This window comes from Gigantopelta aegis, chromosome 6, assembly GCF_016097555.1.
Source record: "Gigantopelta aegis isolate Gae_Host chromosome 6, Gae_host_genome, whole genome shotgun sequence".
In the NCBI taxonomy this organism is placed as follows: Eukaryota; Metazoa; Mollusca; class Gastropoda; order Neomphalida; family Peltospiridae; genus Gigantopelta; species Gigantopelta aegis.
The window spans coordinates 68,920,009-68,936,058 of NC_054704.1; the positions used below are offsets into that span (position 1 = coordinate 68,920,009).

General features: G+C 37.0%; 1 protein-coding gene across 1 annotated transcript; it reads right to left on the reverse strand.

Annotated features, from left to right (window-relative positions):
• Positions 1-2,783: 2,783 nt before the first annotated feature.
• LOC121376550 (transforming growth factor-beta-induced protein ig-h3-like) lies at positions 2,784-8,803 on the reverse strand. The gene is made up of 6 exons (XM_041504463.1): positions 8,608-8,803; positions 7,407-7,618; positions 6,685-6,877; positions 5,465-5,566; positions 3,295-3,405; positions 2,784-2,942 (listed from the first exon to the last, which is right to left on the reverse strand). Exons 1-6 carry the CDS (start codon positions 8,753-8,755, stop codon positions 2,815-2,817), a joined length of 894 nt encoding a protein of 297 aa, XP_041360397.1. The 5' UTR covers positions 8,756-8,803; the 3' UTR covers positions 2,784-2,814.
• Positions 8,804-16,050: the final 7,247 nt, after the last annotated feature.

Sequence of the window (16,050 nt, forward strand, 5' to 3'; positions counted from 1 at the left end):
GCAGTTAGGAGTTTTAGCCACACATTACTATTGTCGTCTAAGGGATTTGATTTGGTAGTATACATCCTGTACTAAATTATGTACTTTTGGTTTCACAGCAATTGCCATGTAATCCTTTTGCATAGTCGTCTGTTTAATTCATTTGTTAGAAATCGCTTATCTTTAGATGAGATCGTTATTTGAAGTAACCACATCGCGTCTTCTGTCTTCTCTATAATCACTAATCCGGGCACCAGTTAATTTAGGAATCTTTTTGCACTACAGACTGACGAGCACCAGGTTAGGTCTCGTGCACTGGACAACGTGGGAAAACGCGATCCGATACTTATCGAGTACTTGTGTTTTGTAGTACTAAACCAAATAACTTCTGGCTGGGTCAACGTTCGAGGTGCACCCAACTTTTGATAGAGAAGTGAACACCACAAGTCCTATGACTGGTGATAAATATGAGTGTGTTGGTTGTAACAAAAAATAGTTTCATCTGGGCAAAAATATGTGTGCAATTTTATTTCATCTAGTACCACTTTGTCAAGTAGTCTTGTGCTTGAAACATGTATGGGGTACCTATTAAAAAAGTACTCGAATTTTGTGTGGAACTAGGGTAGTCATAAACGCTACCCGTTATCTCAGAAATGAGCAGTTGACCCCCAGTTTTGTCTGATTCACTTTAAGGGTGATAGTATTTATATCCATGGCGTTTATGTCGATTGATACTTGCAGGTAGGTGTTTTAGTCACACGTTACTATTGTCGTCTATGGGATTTGATTTGGTAGTATACACCCTTCAGATTCTACATAATTAAGACCGTTAAAACAGGTTATTTTGTGAATCTCCAAATGTTCATATCTACCCGTTTCTAACCTTAAAGGCGCGGTACCACTACGAAACATTGATAACGCACGTCGATACGACATAGGCATCGGAGTAGTAACATCAAATTCAGTGGTAAAACCATGTTTAAAAGTTCTGTAAGTACGGAGTTTATTTCCGCCATTTTTTTCTAGTAGACGTGTCACGTTCCAAAACATTTGTCCATTAAATTTCAAAACCATCTAATACTTTTCTTTTCGTTTCTGTTATTGAAATTGGATTATTAAAACGATTCATTGTATTATTAAAACCCAGAACACCAAATTTTCTGTGAAATCTAAAATGCCAGTGTTTACAATGTGAACCTGGTGTATTGTTCGACCATTCATAAACACTAAATTAATCCTATTAAAATTAAGTTTGAGTTTTCTACACCAATGCCTTGCTATAGCTACTGATTGTCTTACACAGTTATTCACAGACACAAATATTCGGGGAAAATGTGCTAACCTGAGAATCTTTCACCATGTATTTCCATGATTCTAATCTCAAAATTAGTTGTAATCCATGTAAAAATGCGTAGCGACTCGTTTGTAACTCTATATAGCTGTTTGGTATTAATACTAATATGAATAAATGTTGTTATCCAGATTCGGGCATTTTTGTTTAATTCGGGGAAAAGCCAATTTGACACCCCCCCCCCCCCCCCCCCCCCCCTTACACAAATGGAAGCCCGTACGCCTTTGCCGTGTTTGAACCTTCAAGTGTGAATTACATGGCATGTAAGGGATTTAAAGATTTGTTTGTGCAAAAAATCACGGTTGCATGTTTAATGGTGTGCTATACTAGTTTCCTAATCTAGTGTACCTAATATAACAATAGTAGATTAATAAAAATATTCGAATTTATTGGAAATAGAAAATAATATTTGAAGAAATAATCATACTTCTTTTAATTCATAATACTACCAGCTTTTACTCAGTGAATATCTGACGGTGGCACGTGGACGTATAACAGAAAGTCCCCCATTTCACGCTTGGAGGGTATATAATCTGAACAGAGTTATTCCCCATGAGAAGGGGGTTTTTTTTGTTGCTTTTTTTGGACATTACAAACATAGATGATGATGAGATGAATGGTGAAGCCGCAGTATTTCTATTTCGGTATGGGACTACTTTACAGGTCCGTGCTCCACGCTTGCTGTCAGTTGAGCTATCTCGGTATTACTCGAGCCCAGGGTACACGGAACCTGCAGTGCATGCCGGGTAATCATCCCCCATGTGGGGTCATAAACTTGGGAGACACACCCATAATCGCACCCGTGAAGTGGGTGAAACTCGGTGTATGTGGCCTTACACCTACCCATTGAGCCTAGCGGTGCACTCACTTTGGGTTGGAGCCAGTACTGGCATGAAACATTCCCCATTGCCTCAGATGGGATACGAACCCAGTACCTACCAGCTAGAAGTCCGCTACACCACCGAGGCCGGTCCCCATGAGAGAATTAGTTAAAGGGATGTGTCTAAGAGAGGAAACCCACCCGCCGCCGCCAACGTAGGCTCCTAGCATTAAAACTACAAGGTTCCTTTATTTGCAGATTTTAGCAAACGGGATAGTGAATACCACGGTCTTTGATGTACCAGTCGTGGTTGGGACGGGCAAAACGTTCGATAATGTGAATCATTCTCACACATAATAATGTGAAGAAACCCAGTTATCAAAATAAATTACTTCCCATTGTCAGGACAGCACATACCATGGCCATTGATTTACCAGTCGTGAGGCACTTGTTGGAACGAGAGAAACTACATAGGGCAATCAAGGAGGTTCGATCCCACTGAGCTCGATCCTGCCGCCCCCCCCCCCCCCCCACACTCCACACACGCACACACCTACAGCGTTAACTGTGTGAGTATACTGATACTCAGCCAAAATAAGATAAGCTAATTATCTGACGAACACAAGTGTTAAATATTGTATCAAATTTGTTTATTTCGTTTCAATTAGCCAATGATTTGTCCACTCAGCGTGCTCGGAATTAGGACGTGATCGATAATATGAACAACCCCGTTGTCGCACTCGATGTCGCTCTGTGATAATCGTGCCACGCGGTTGAGACGAATGTCATTATCTTCAAGAAAGAAAAAAAAGATGAAACGACGTTAAAACAAACTCACACTATGTATGTATGTATGTATGTATGTATGTGTGTATGCATGCAAGTGTCAGTTTATAACGTTTAATACGGGGGGGGGGTAAAAAGAGAAGGTTTGATGGGGGGGGGGGGGCATGGCCCTCGTGTCCCATCACCTACGTCACTGTAAAGTTAAGGGATTGCATGCAATGTAACAGACGTCTGATTAAGTTTGTTTGTTGTTATTGGTCACAGGCATTGTAAAATGTAATTTTGTGATGTTGAAAGGCAGAAGATGGGGAATAAACTGTAAATTAAAAAAAAAAAAACTTAACCTTAAAAGACTTACTATTTATATCGACGCCTATCCTGTGTCCAGTGTACAGAGTGGAGATTCTGCCGTTGTGGTCAAGACTTCTGATGTGCAGGTTTCCGCTGTGTATGTGATACCGCACTAGTTCTACACACAACAAAACATTTAAAAGACATTCCTGTGTTTGCTGCATTGTAAGATGTTTCCGACTAATAAAATATTTCTACGATTAAACTTACATATTAAATATATTTTCTTGTTTAGAATATCAGTGTCAGTATATTCAGTGTGTTTTTTGTCGTCTTAAAATTTGTAAGAAGGCTAAACTGGATTTTGTCGATGAATAAATTCATACGTACGAAAAAATTATATTTTAGGAAATAAAATGAAATTTAATTTAGTACAAATATTAGAACGATCAGAATCACGTTTAATATACAGCGACTAATATTTTATGCAGGAAAATATATTTGATATGTAATTACAATCGTTAAAACGTCTCTGATAGTCGATAATATCTTTAAAATTGCAGCAAACTCAGGAATGTCCTTTTAACCAAATGTTAAACACAGTATCGTTTCGGACTATCTAAAGTCGAACCTATCAGACACATATTGGAATTACATAACTATAGCCCGTCCCATCATTCTATAATACAAATGTTGTTGTTGTTTTTGTGAATAATTTCTGTTTGGTTTGACGTAAAAATAAAAGTCGAAGTCTTTTGAAATTAACAAAAATATACTATTTTTGTGTGCAATTTAGAAAAAAAATCGGCTTAGAAATAAATAACTTCCATAGTATAAAAAAAGGCGTTCCCCGTGGGACGGACTATAGAAATAATCTTGCACACTGAGATTTAACCATTGAAAAGATAAAATTGCATCCAGTCGGTGAATAGGTAACGTAGTGTAACGCCAAGGAAGGAAGGAAATGTTTTATTTAACGACGCGCTCAACACATTTTATTTACGGTTATATGGCGTCAGACATATGGTTAAGGACCACACCGATACTGAGAGAGGAAACCCGCTGTCGCCACTTCATGGGCTACACTTTTCGATTAGCAGCAAGGAATCTTTTATATGCACCATCCCACAGACAGGGTAGTACATACCACGGCCTTTGTTACACCAGTTGTGGAGCACTGGCTTGTAACGCCAAATGCTAATTTTATTGCAAGCAATGGCATTAAACAGAACAGTACAACCACGACCTTTGATGTTTCAGTCATAGGACACTGGTTGGGATGGGGGGGGGGGGGGGGGGGGCTCGACTCCATCGAGAGCGGTCGATTCTGCGATTGATCGCACCGCAGGCGAGTGCTCTCTACTACTGAGCTATGCGATATAGCCCCTTAGACCACAGTCCTTCGGGTCCTGGTTGGGAGTTTCGTAGGTGTATATACCAATACCAATCGATGGAACGATTCATACACTGTGTTGTATATACTGAGTATCCCAGTCGTTGGACCCATTGGGCTATTTCTCGCTCCAGCCAGTGCTCCACAACTGGTGTAACAAAGGCCGTGGTAAGTGCTATCCTGTCTGTAGGATGGTACATATAAAAGATCCCTTGCTGCTAATCGAAAAGAGTAGTCCATCAAGTGGCGACAGCGGGTTTCCTCTATCAATATATGTGTGGTCCTTAACCATATGTCTGACGCCATATAACCGTAAATAAAATGTGTTGAGTGCGTCGTTAAATAAAACATTTCCTTCACATTGAGTATGTACAACACAGGGTATGACTCGTTCCATTGAGTGGTACTAATTAAACGCCCATAACTTCCAACCAGGACCCGAACGGCTGTGCCTTAGACGACGTTAAAATTACGTTGGCTTAGTTACACTCTGCCTGTTAATGCAATGTTGCTTCATACGCCTAGGTCACTGAATACACGTGATGCTCTACAAACCCCTAAACTATTTTTTTTTAATCTGGTATATAACAGGCGCGGATTCAGACTGGGGCTCACACCTCCCAGGTAATTCCTTTTAGTCTTGTTTATCAACACCACGGAACCACTGAAAAACATTGCACTAATGTTACGCCCCTACTGTATGACTGCTATCAATAGTTTAAATTTACATATAAGAATTCGGCGTGGGCTACAACAGCTTGTTCTGTATGTGCACGTTAAACAATTTTCCTTCCTTCCTATAAGAATTCATATTTCCATATCCAATGTATTGCCATGCATTTACCTGATGCGTAGGTTGAACTTTGCAAAATGTGATCCAGTTGTGCTTTGTTCAACTTGTTAAAGGCCACGTCGTTTGGAGCGAAAACAGTGTAGTGTCGACCGACTACAAAATATATAACCATACACTGCATTTTTACGAAAAGACAAATTTAGATTTGTGAGTATTAAAATGCAATAAAAAAAAAATTAACACTTTTTAAAAGAACAAAAACATTTTTCTTAAAAACATTGATTTCACAGACAGACAGATATTTTCTTTGAGTCTCACCTTATATGCACAGAATAATAAAATGTAATATAAAATACAATATAAAAGTACGTAAGTCATTCCTTACAGTAATTAGGAGAGACTATCAATAATACAATTAAAAGTGAATGTACATATTATACAAAGAACACACATAATAAATAAATAAAATTGAAATACACATATCTAAGTTATGAATGTAGTAGAGTACGACGACGGGTTAACATTAAAAACAGGGTTGGAAGTGTGTGTGTGTGGGGGTGGGGGGTGGGGGGCAATCCATTGAGGACGATCTAAATTACCTATAATTGATCTAACTTCAGGCGATCGCTCTACCACTGAGCTACTTCTCCCACAAATAAATAAATAAATAAATAAAAATAAGTAAATAAATAAATAAATAAATGAATAAATTTAAAAAAATAAAAAGTAAGTAAATAAATAAATAAATAAAAGTACAAATGTATATAATAATATAAAAATAAATACAAATAAATATTACTTTATACTATGTTTCTGAATACGGGTCTGTAGGTGTGTGTATATATTTTGCCATCTATGGATACGTATGTATATAAAAATATGTATACTATATTTAAAAATCAATCTATTGTAAGTGATCTCAGGGCATCACAACCCTGGCATGCCATTCTATGTTTGTTTTTAAATATAGTATACATATTTTTATATAAATACATATTCATAGATGGCAAATTATATATACACACACCAACAGACCCGTATTTCGAGACATAATATTTATTTATTTATTTATTTTAAAGAAACGCAAATAATAACTTACTTTTCTTTATTATTATTATTATTTTTTTTTTACAACTATTCAATTATGTAATCTCATTAGTGTTTGTGACTGTTAAAACTAACAGTCTCTTGTGAACATCGTAGGCCCCAGTTAATGTTATCCCTAAATTAAAAAAACATATTCGCGTTCTTTTGTTGCTGAGTATGAATACCGTAAGTGTGGTTTAACATGCGCTCGTATCGGATCTTGTGAACGGCCTGCAGGAACATGGACGCGTTGTACTTCTGGAGGACTGCCAAGATCGTGCCTTCAGGGACATCCAATACCGTGTCGATGAGATATATCACGCCATTGGTGGCCTCTTTCTCGATCTTCAGCACCTTGGCGTTGTTAAAATATATATTCTGAAATTTAATTGGAAACAAGTGAATTATTACAAAATAGCAGAAGTGCGTCTTAGAACTTAAAAAGAAACCCCCACCCACCCCAAAACAACAACAAAACCCCCTAAAACAACAATATAGCTGTAACATTGGCAACAATGGCTCTATTATAAATACACCATTATACATACAGAAAAGCACAATATCAGAGATATATTTTGTATCAATTAACTTTAACGACATCGCTAGAGTACATTGAGATATTAATCATCGGCTATGGGATGTCAAACATTTGGTAATTTTTACATATTTAGAGAGGAAACCCGCAACATTTTTCTATTAGTCGCAAGGGATCTTGTATATGCATCATCCCACAGACAGGATAGCACATACCACGGCCTTTGATATACCGGTTGTGGCTCACTGGCTGGAACGAAAAAAAAACCCCAATGGGCCCACTAACTCATCCCCACCCACTACCTCGGCCCGTAACTCTATCAGACGATAAGTATGTAAAAAAAATAAAACAATACCAAACACGGAGACTTACGTTTCCGGACTCAGACACCCTAATGGCGTGTCCGTTGATAGTCTGAACCATTCTTCCGCCCATACTCAGATCCCAACCAAATATTTCTCCCTGGATGACGTGATACTCTAGCATATTTTTAAGGGCGGCGGTGTCGCTGTTCAGTTTCGTCATGTCGGCGGCGGGGATAGCGGCGAAGGCGGCGTCAGTCGGTGCGATAATCGTGTAGGGACCTGGAAAGAGAATCTTATTTATGTCAATAGATTCCTGTTTCGAAAGGCCCAGTTAAAGAGGACCTTATTTATGTCAATAAGGCCCTGAAAAATAAGGCATTATTTGCAATGAATCCCTGGAAAGAAGACCTTATTTATGTCAGTAAATTACTATTGCGCAAGACCCTGAAAAAGAGGACATTATTTATCAATGAATACCTTAAAAGAGGACATTATTTGTGTCAATAAATTCTTGTTATTGTGCACGACTCTCAAAAGAAGACATTGTTCATTGTTCGACTTTCTGGTATAAAAGGAGGCTTGAGGTAGCCAGTGGTAAAACGCTCGCTTGATGCACAGTCGGTTTGGGATCGATCTTCCTCGGTGGTCCCATTGGGCTATTTCTCGTTCCAGCCAGTGCACCACGACTGGTATACCAAAGGCCGTTGTATATGCTATCCTGCCTGTGGGATGGTGCATATAAACGATCCCTTGCTACTAATGGAAAAATATAGCGAGTTTCCTCTCTAAGACTATATGTCAAAATTACCAAATGTTTGACATCCAATAACCGATGAATAATAATTCAATGTGCTCTAGTGGTGTCGTTAAATAAACCAACTTTAACTTTTATAGTATAAAGGAAACTAGACATCAGGGGTAAGTTCAGTCAACCGTTTGTGGCTAACGTACGCTAAACAGTTTACGCTACACACAAACTGATTTACCACTTTGAGAACCAGTCAAAATAGTTTGCAAACGTTAGCGAAAAACGACTGGGTGCAGGTAGAGCTTAATACAGTCATGACGAAAATGATATTATTTTTTAAAACTTTGATCCATGATTCTGATCTTTGACAGAATACTAACAGAATGTCTTTTAACACAAAACACGGTTTGCTATTCAGTGGACCGTATACGCAGCTCTATTTAAAGACTGTATTGGAAAAAAATTCTCATTTGGGCGTCTTCGATGTTTAGGTGTGTACATAGATTAAATTCCACTTTACCTCCACTTTTAAGAGAATCTGCGAGTCCTGACTGTTTCAGTAAAGCCACCAGTCGGGTGGCGTTCAGCTGTGTGGCCAAATCCACCAAACTTGGCATCCCTTGCACCAAGGTGCCAAAACATATTGCAGCAAATACCAGTGAAAACATGGTTTCCTTCACGACACTACTGGGTGAACTAGTTCTGCGAAGACCACCTCTGGGACTGATAACAAACCACGTGGCAGACAGGACGGGTTATTTTATACCAACAGCCAGTCTAGAGAGTAATGAAGTCTGATTAGCAAAACCATGAAAAAATGTGAATTATTAAACCTGGATTTACACGCCCATAAAAAACATAATTCATCCCATCATCGTACAAAAATGTTTTGGTTTTTTTTGTGTAAATAATTTCAGTTTTGTTTGACGTAAGAAGAAAAGTAAAAATTGTTTTGAGGGGCGTAACAGTCTCTTTGAGAATGGCCAATACAGCACAAATACATTTTGAATAACTTCATGTTTTGCATTATCATAGTTTGACACCCAATAGCCGATGTATTTTTCGTGCTGGGGTGTCGTTAAACATTCATTCATTTATTCATTCATTCATTGAAAAAATAAACCCAACAAAAAAACCCCTATTTTTTGTGTCCAATTTTAAAAAACAATCTGCTCATAAATAAATAAATTGCAGTAAATTTCATAGCATGAAAAAAGAGCGTTCCCTGTGGGACGTACTATAAATAATTAAATTTACAAAAAGAAGAACAAATTTTGTTTTGTAAATGATAGCATATTTTACTCGATAAAAATATAAACGATATTGCACAAAACATAAAATATCCTATCTATAGTTATGTATATCACAACACCGTATCTAGTCTATTTATTATTAAGGTTATATTTTAAGTTGACATGCATTTGAATTACAATATCATAATCTGAGACTCGTGTCTGAGTACATATTCTTCTATTTTAATGAATAAATAAGCGGATGGACTATCATCGTTTAGTGGAAGCCATTCCACAGCAATAGCGTTGACGTTATTGAATAACTTTTATTGTGAATCACAATAGAAGTACCTATAGCTAATTGTTGATAACTACAGGTAATTGTAATGTAAATACACATGTATATATATTTCACTTTTCTATTGTTAAGATCATACTATTACTAATTGTAATGTCACATAGCTTTCACGTTTCAATTTGCTGCATTGTAAGATGTTTCCGACTAATAAAATATTTCTACGATTAAACTTACATATTAAATATAGTAACTTGTTAAGAATATCAGTGTATATATATTCAACGTGTTTCTCGTCGTCTTAATATTTGTAAGAAGCCCAAACTGGAGTTTGTCTTCAAATAATTTCGTACGTATGAAAAACAAAACGTATTTTAGGAAATAAAATGAAATTTAACCTAGTACAAATATTACAACGATCAGAAACACGTTTAATATACAGCCACTAATATGTTATGCAGAACAATATATTTGATATGTAATTACAATCTATTATTAATCGATAACATCTTTAAAATTGTGGCAAAGTCGGGAATGTCCCTTTAAGGCCATACTAATTGTAATGTAAAATATCATTGTATCACAGGACTATTTTGTAGTGATGTTAGAAGTGATAAACATCTTCGTTTTAAACTGAAACCTTTTTGATCCTACAAACTGTAGTAATCTAAATTTAAAGGATAAAAAGGATATCGGTGTTTTGCTATCGGCCAATAAACCCAGGTATACAATGGGGGTTAAGCTTTTTGACGTGTCTCGAGAGTTGTGTATTTGTGACAGATGTGTTTCTATTATTGGAGATACGGCACTGTAGTTGCCAGAAGTCATTGTATAACAAACTACCGGCCTCGGTGGCGTCGTGGTTAGGCCATCGGTCTACAGGCTGGAAGGTACTGGGTTCGGATCCCAGTCGAGGCATGGGATTTTTAATCCAGATACCGACTCCAAACCCTGAGTGAGTGCTCCGCAAGGCTCAATGGGTAGGTGTAAACCACTTGCACCGACCAGTGATCCATAACTGGTTCAACAAAGGCCATGTTTTGTGCTATCCTGCCTGAGGGAAGCGCAAATAAAAGATCCCTTGCTGCTAATCGGAAAGAGTAGCCCATGTAGTGGCGACAGCGGGTTTCCTCTCAAAATATGTGTGGTCCTTAACCATATGTCTGACGCCATATAACCGTAAATAAAATGTGTTGAGTGCGTCGTTAAATAAAACATTTCTTTCTTTCTTTGTATAACAAAACGCCTCTAGATAAATAAATGCTTCTGTAAAATCTAGTTAAGACAAACACATCTTTTTGGGAATCAAAATTAAGCGAATAACACCAACAGCTAATATGTAATATTTATTATGGTGATAAATGTAAGATGTCAACAAATAAGCCTATAGAGTTTTAGATATGTATTACAAATTATTCACTCCTTACATATATAATCTAAATCCTGCATTTGTTCGGAATGGAGTAACCTGACCACAGATAGGAACCTGGGAGACAGAACCTATGGCCTATATACACACATTTTCTGGCTTGTCAATGCCTTTCTGGTAACAGGATGACCGGTGCCCGTACGGTAACCCAGAGTGGCTAGAGGCAAGGTCCTCCATATGCCCTCTAACCTGCCCACTCGGGTAACCACGAGGTGAGCAACCAACTAACTCGCAATTGGTAACCAATCTGGACAATCCTTCTGGTACAGCAGAAGTGATTCCCAATGTAAACAATTTGCCCCACCTTCCTATTGGAAAATAGGTAGGACCTAACAACACGTGGGCTGGAAGACCCTGAATCTATGTCTGTCTCCCAGGATCCCGCCTACACAATGTCTAACAAAGTCCACACTTATGTAACAAATTCATCCTTGTCTTACAAGGATGTAAGACAAGGATGTAATAGAAATGTTTCTCTCATCCTCAGGTATGTAGGACAGAGCTATCCCATGAAAGAAAACTAGGTAAGAAATGTCTATCCTACATTGGATATTACGCGTACTCGTTTAACATGACGTCGTTGGTAATATATGACGTCATATTAATGTGAGATAGTGGCGTGAGGTCATTAGACACATTTGTAAATTAATATTTTGTTATGAAAACCTTCATTATAAAAGCTATCTCGTTAATTTGTTGTGTTAAATAAATATTTAAATATGGAAGAAACACGATGAATATGATAGTGTAGTTTATGATAAAATGGTCAGATAAGAAAGATGTTCAAACATCTTTATCTATTCGTGTAAAATAATGGTTTATTTATTGAAAGAATGAGAAAAAAAAAGACTCCATCATTATGCGGTCATGTGGGATAGAAAAAGTACACCCTTGATGGTGACAATTTCGACCATGGGACTCGGCAAGCCTCGTCCCAAGTCGAAGTTTCCACCACCTCGGGTGTACCTTTTCTATCCCACATGACCAAATATGATAGTCTTATAATCTGGAATTAGGCTTAAGTCCCCTAATAAGAGGTTATCCACAGTTGACAATAGAATTATAAAGAAATGCAGGTTACTTAAAATATCATTGTTTCAAGTTGATTAAGAAGTGCAAGTTTACATCCGTGCTGATAATAAAGTCTTGGCAGTTGTGTCAGAAACTTTAGATGCACTTGGAAGTCAAACGTAATGGCGGCTCACTGTCGTAGAGAACTAAGACCTGTTTCATCAGGTCAGTCTCAAACCGCTGGCTACCGAACGCTGGAAAATAAACAAAACTCGAGGCAGTGACTCAATTACTATAACTTAACAGGCTTGTATTATCTGACACATAATAAAATTATGGTGGGTGGGTGGAAAAACAAACTGTACATGGCGAAAACCGGAAACGGATATATATATATATATATATACTGGTCGAGACTAAAGTCTGGACCATACAAGTGACATCCACTCCAAACTAATAGTACATATGTTAAGGTATAAAAGTTGAACCAATTTCCACTTGCATCAAATTGCAGATAAATAGAGATTATTATACGAGCTTGTGTGTCATATTGATTTTACAAAATGAGTGTCAGGATTTTTGTATTGCCCGAGCGAGAGTAATACATGGAGTGTAATAATTTCTTTATTATCCATATTATTGTTGTTGTTTTCTTTATGAATAACAAGACCCAACTAAAAATGTTTCAGCCACAACTAGAAGAGACGACGAAATGATATTTCAAATGTACAGTCTGAGCTAGGGCTGGAGAAGCAACGTCATGTTATGACGTCACTTCCCAAAATTACGTCATTACTCATGTTATTACACGTGTGCTTCGTAAGATTATTATTAACTTGGTTATGTTGAACCATATGGATAATAATTCTATTTATATTATACCAAATTATCACTTATTTTCACTGCTATGTTATACTATTTTACCTAACATATTGCTGATCATGAATAAGAACTGGTCAGGTACTTTATATGCGCTTTCAGTCATTTCACAACATAGACAGCTGACAGGCAAATATTATTCTGAAACAAATATATAAAACATGCTACACATATCGCATGTACAATTAATAAATATTCTTATTCAAATATCATTTCAATACATTATAGGTAGTACTAAGCCAAATAACTTCCGGCTGGGTCAAAGTTCGAGATGCACCCAACTTTTGATAGAGAAGTGAGCACCACAAGTCATGTGATTGGTAATAAATATGAGTGTGTTGGTTGTAACAAAAAATAGTTTCATCTCGGCAAAACATGTATGCAATTTTATTTCAGCTAGCACCACTGTGTCAAGTAGCCTTGTACTTGAAACATGTATGAGGTACCTGTAAAAAAACAGTACTCGAATTTTGTGCGGAAATAGGCTAATCATAGACGCTACCCGTTATCTCAGAAATGAGCAGCTTGACCCCCAATTTGTTTTGATTCTCTTTGAGGGTGAAGGTGGTAGTATTTATATTCGTGGCGTTTATGTCGATTGATACGCTGCAGGTAGGAATTTTAGCCACATATGTTACTATTGTCTATGGGATTTGATTTGGTAATATACACTCATCTTATGCGTATATGATGCTTGCATAATATATTTTATTATATAACATTTAGTGAAATATCTTAACATATCAGTGAAATAAAAGTGTTATCAGTCACTCAGTGACGATAACACATTTTAGAGTGAAAATTTCACTATTTCATTCTAAAAGGTGTTATCGTCATTGTAGAAAGTGTTATCTTCCCTGTAAGAAAGCCGGAACTATTTTGCTGCTGGCATTTTAAAAATAAAGGTATATTGCCAAAAGTTATATAATAAATAGAAATTTTTTGTTTTTTGTCAAATAGGATTTATATCTCATCTCATGAAGTTTGCAGTTATATCACACTCGTCGCGCAAGCGCGACTCGTGCGATATGATTGCAAATTTCACTTGATGAGATATAAATCCTATTTGACAAAAACATGAAATATCCTCTATAAATCAAACAAAAATACTTTGCTCATATTTTTAATATTCTTGTATTAATGGTTATTATGCAAAAATACTTTTAAAACATTTATTTTAATAAGGTTATATTTTTTAATACAGTGGTTGGTGTTACAATATCCATTTGTATTTTTGTATAAACTCAACATTATAATAAACATAATATTAATGCATCTCATTGTTGGTCTACACATGTTTTTATCAGAGTTATTAGGCGGGTCTTGAAGCGATTTTTTTTTTTACACCTACACGAAGATACCATGATGTAAACAGCTGTAATAGATCTCACTGATTTCCGTTATATCCCTGTTTTTCTCTGTCCCACCCAAAGTTTGTGACACTTGTCACTGAGTTATGTCAAACATGTGGATTCTCTTGCTGATGATATGTGCCGGGGGTGCCTGTGGTCAACATGGCACCATCATGGACGTGTTACATCAGCACAGACACACTATATTCATTAACTACATACAACAAGCATGTCTTGAAGACACACTCAAAGGAACAGGTAAAGATGTTTAACATCAGTTTAGATCGGCCTCGGTGACGTAGTAGTTAAGCCATCGGATATAAGACTGATAGGTACAGGGTTCGCTGGCCCAGTACGGGCTCCCACCCAGAGGACAGCGTGTTTGAACGCTTATTTGGATATAAGCACGAAAATAAGTTGAAATGAAAGAAAAAAGGAACGTCTGTTTAACAGAACCTCAGCATATTTAAAACTATGGTAAAAACTAAATAAATGTCTAGTCTCTGGTCAGCGCAGGTGTCGATTTTAACCATCGCTCTAGTCAATTTTGACCATCGCGCATCAGATTTAAAAAACAACAACATTTCACACGGTATGACATCGATTTTTCCCGGGGATGTCTCGCTGGGACATAAAATCGCATTTGGAGCCAAAATTATCTCTATGCTGTCTTGGATCATTAGGTTTTTTTTAATGTATCTCTAAAACAGGTCCTGTTGTTCTGAATCAGTAGCATGGTCTATTTTAAAAAATATTTCTGGCCAAAGTCGAAGTAATAAAAATTTCCTTGGCTATATAGAAAATGTAAAGGAAAATATTTAGGGTATCAAGGACAGGATGGGGGCACCATGGCCATTAAAGATGAACCAAAGCAGACGAGGAGGACTTAAAAAAAAAACACCTAAATATACCCACCTTTTCTGTGCAATGAATCCATAAAAAAAGCCGCATCAATTCTGAGACCGATTGTGTGTGTGTTGTGTGTGTGTGTGTGTGTGTATGTGTGTGTGTGTGTGTGTGTGTGTGTGTGTGTGTGTGTGTGTGTATGTGTGTGTATGTATGTGTGTGTGTGTGTGTGTATGTGTCTAACATACGGTTATTTAAGAATCGGTCTAAATGCAGATTAAATTGGCTCCCGCTACATACGCTATTCCTACCGAATGGATATCTTCTCTGCCTTTTTCATTAGACAGGATAGCACATACCACGGCCTTTGGTATAATCATAGGGCACTAGGGACGAGAAAAAAAAGAAGACCGGCTAAAATTATTTACCACAACCACTTATTTATATCCAAAAGATATTCGAAGACTTTACAAAAGCAACAATCAACACACGTTTTACATTCATCTTGTGATCTAACATAGAAAACCTTTTCGTCTTTCGTGTTTTACAAATTAGTCAAGTTTGATTGTACAAAGATACCCTCGTTTTCATTTAAATCTGATAATGCTTCTACAGTGCTGGCTACAACAGGTTTGGTGATGTTAAAGTCAATACAGTCAGTTTGATGATCTTACACATTTTGGATACAGTTTGGTAAAATGGTAAGTCACGGCAATGAATTTGCACTACAGAACTTCATGTAATAAACCGTTGGCCGTTGCGTTCCATGTTGAGCTAATCTCATGTTCTAGTGCTAAACAGAGAGCAGAATAGATTTTATATGTGTGCCATCAATGTCATCCAACAAAGATAAACAAAAAGTTGTGTCAAAATTAAAATTTCTAACAAATGTGTAGGAACGTTTGAGATTTTGATGTCT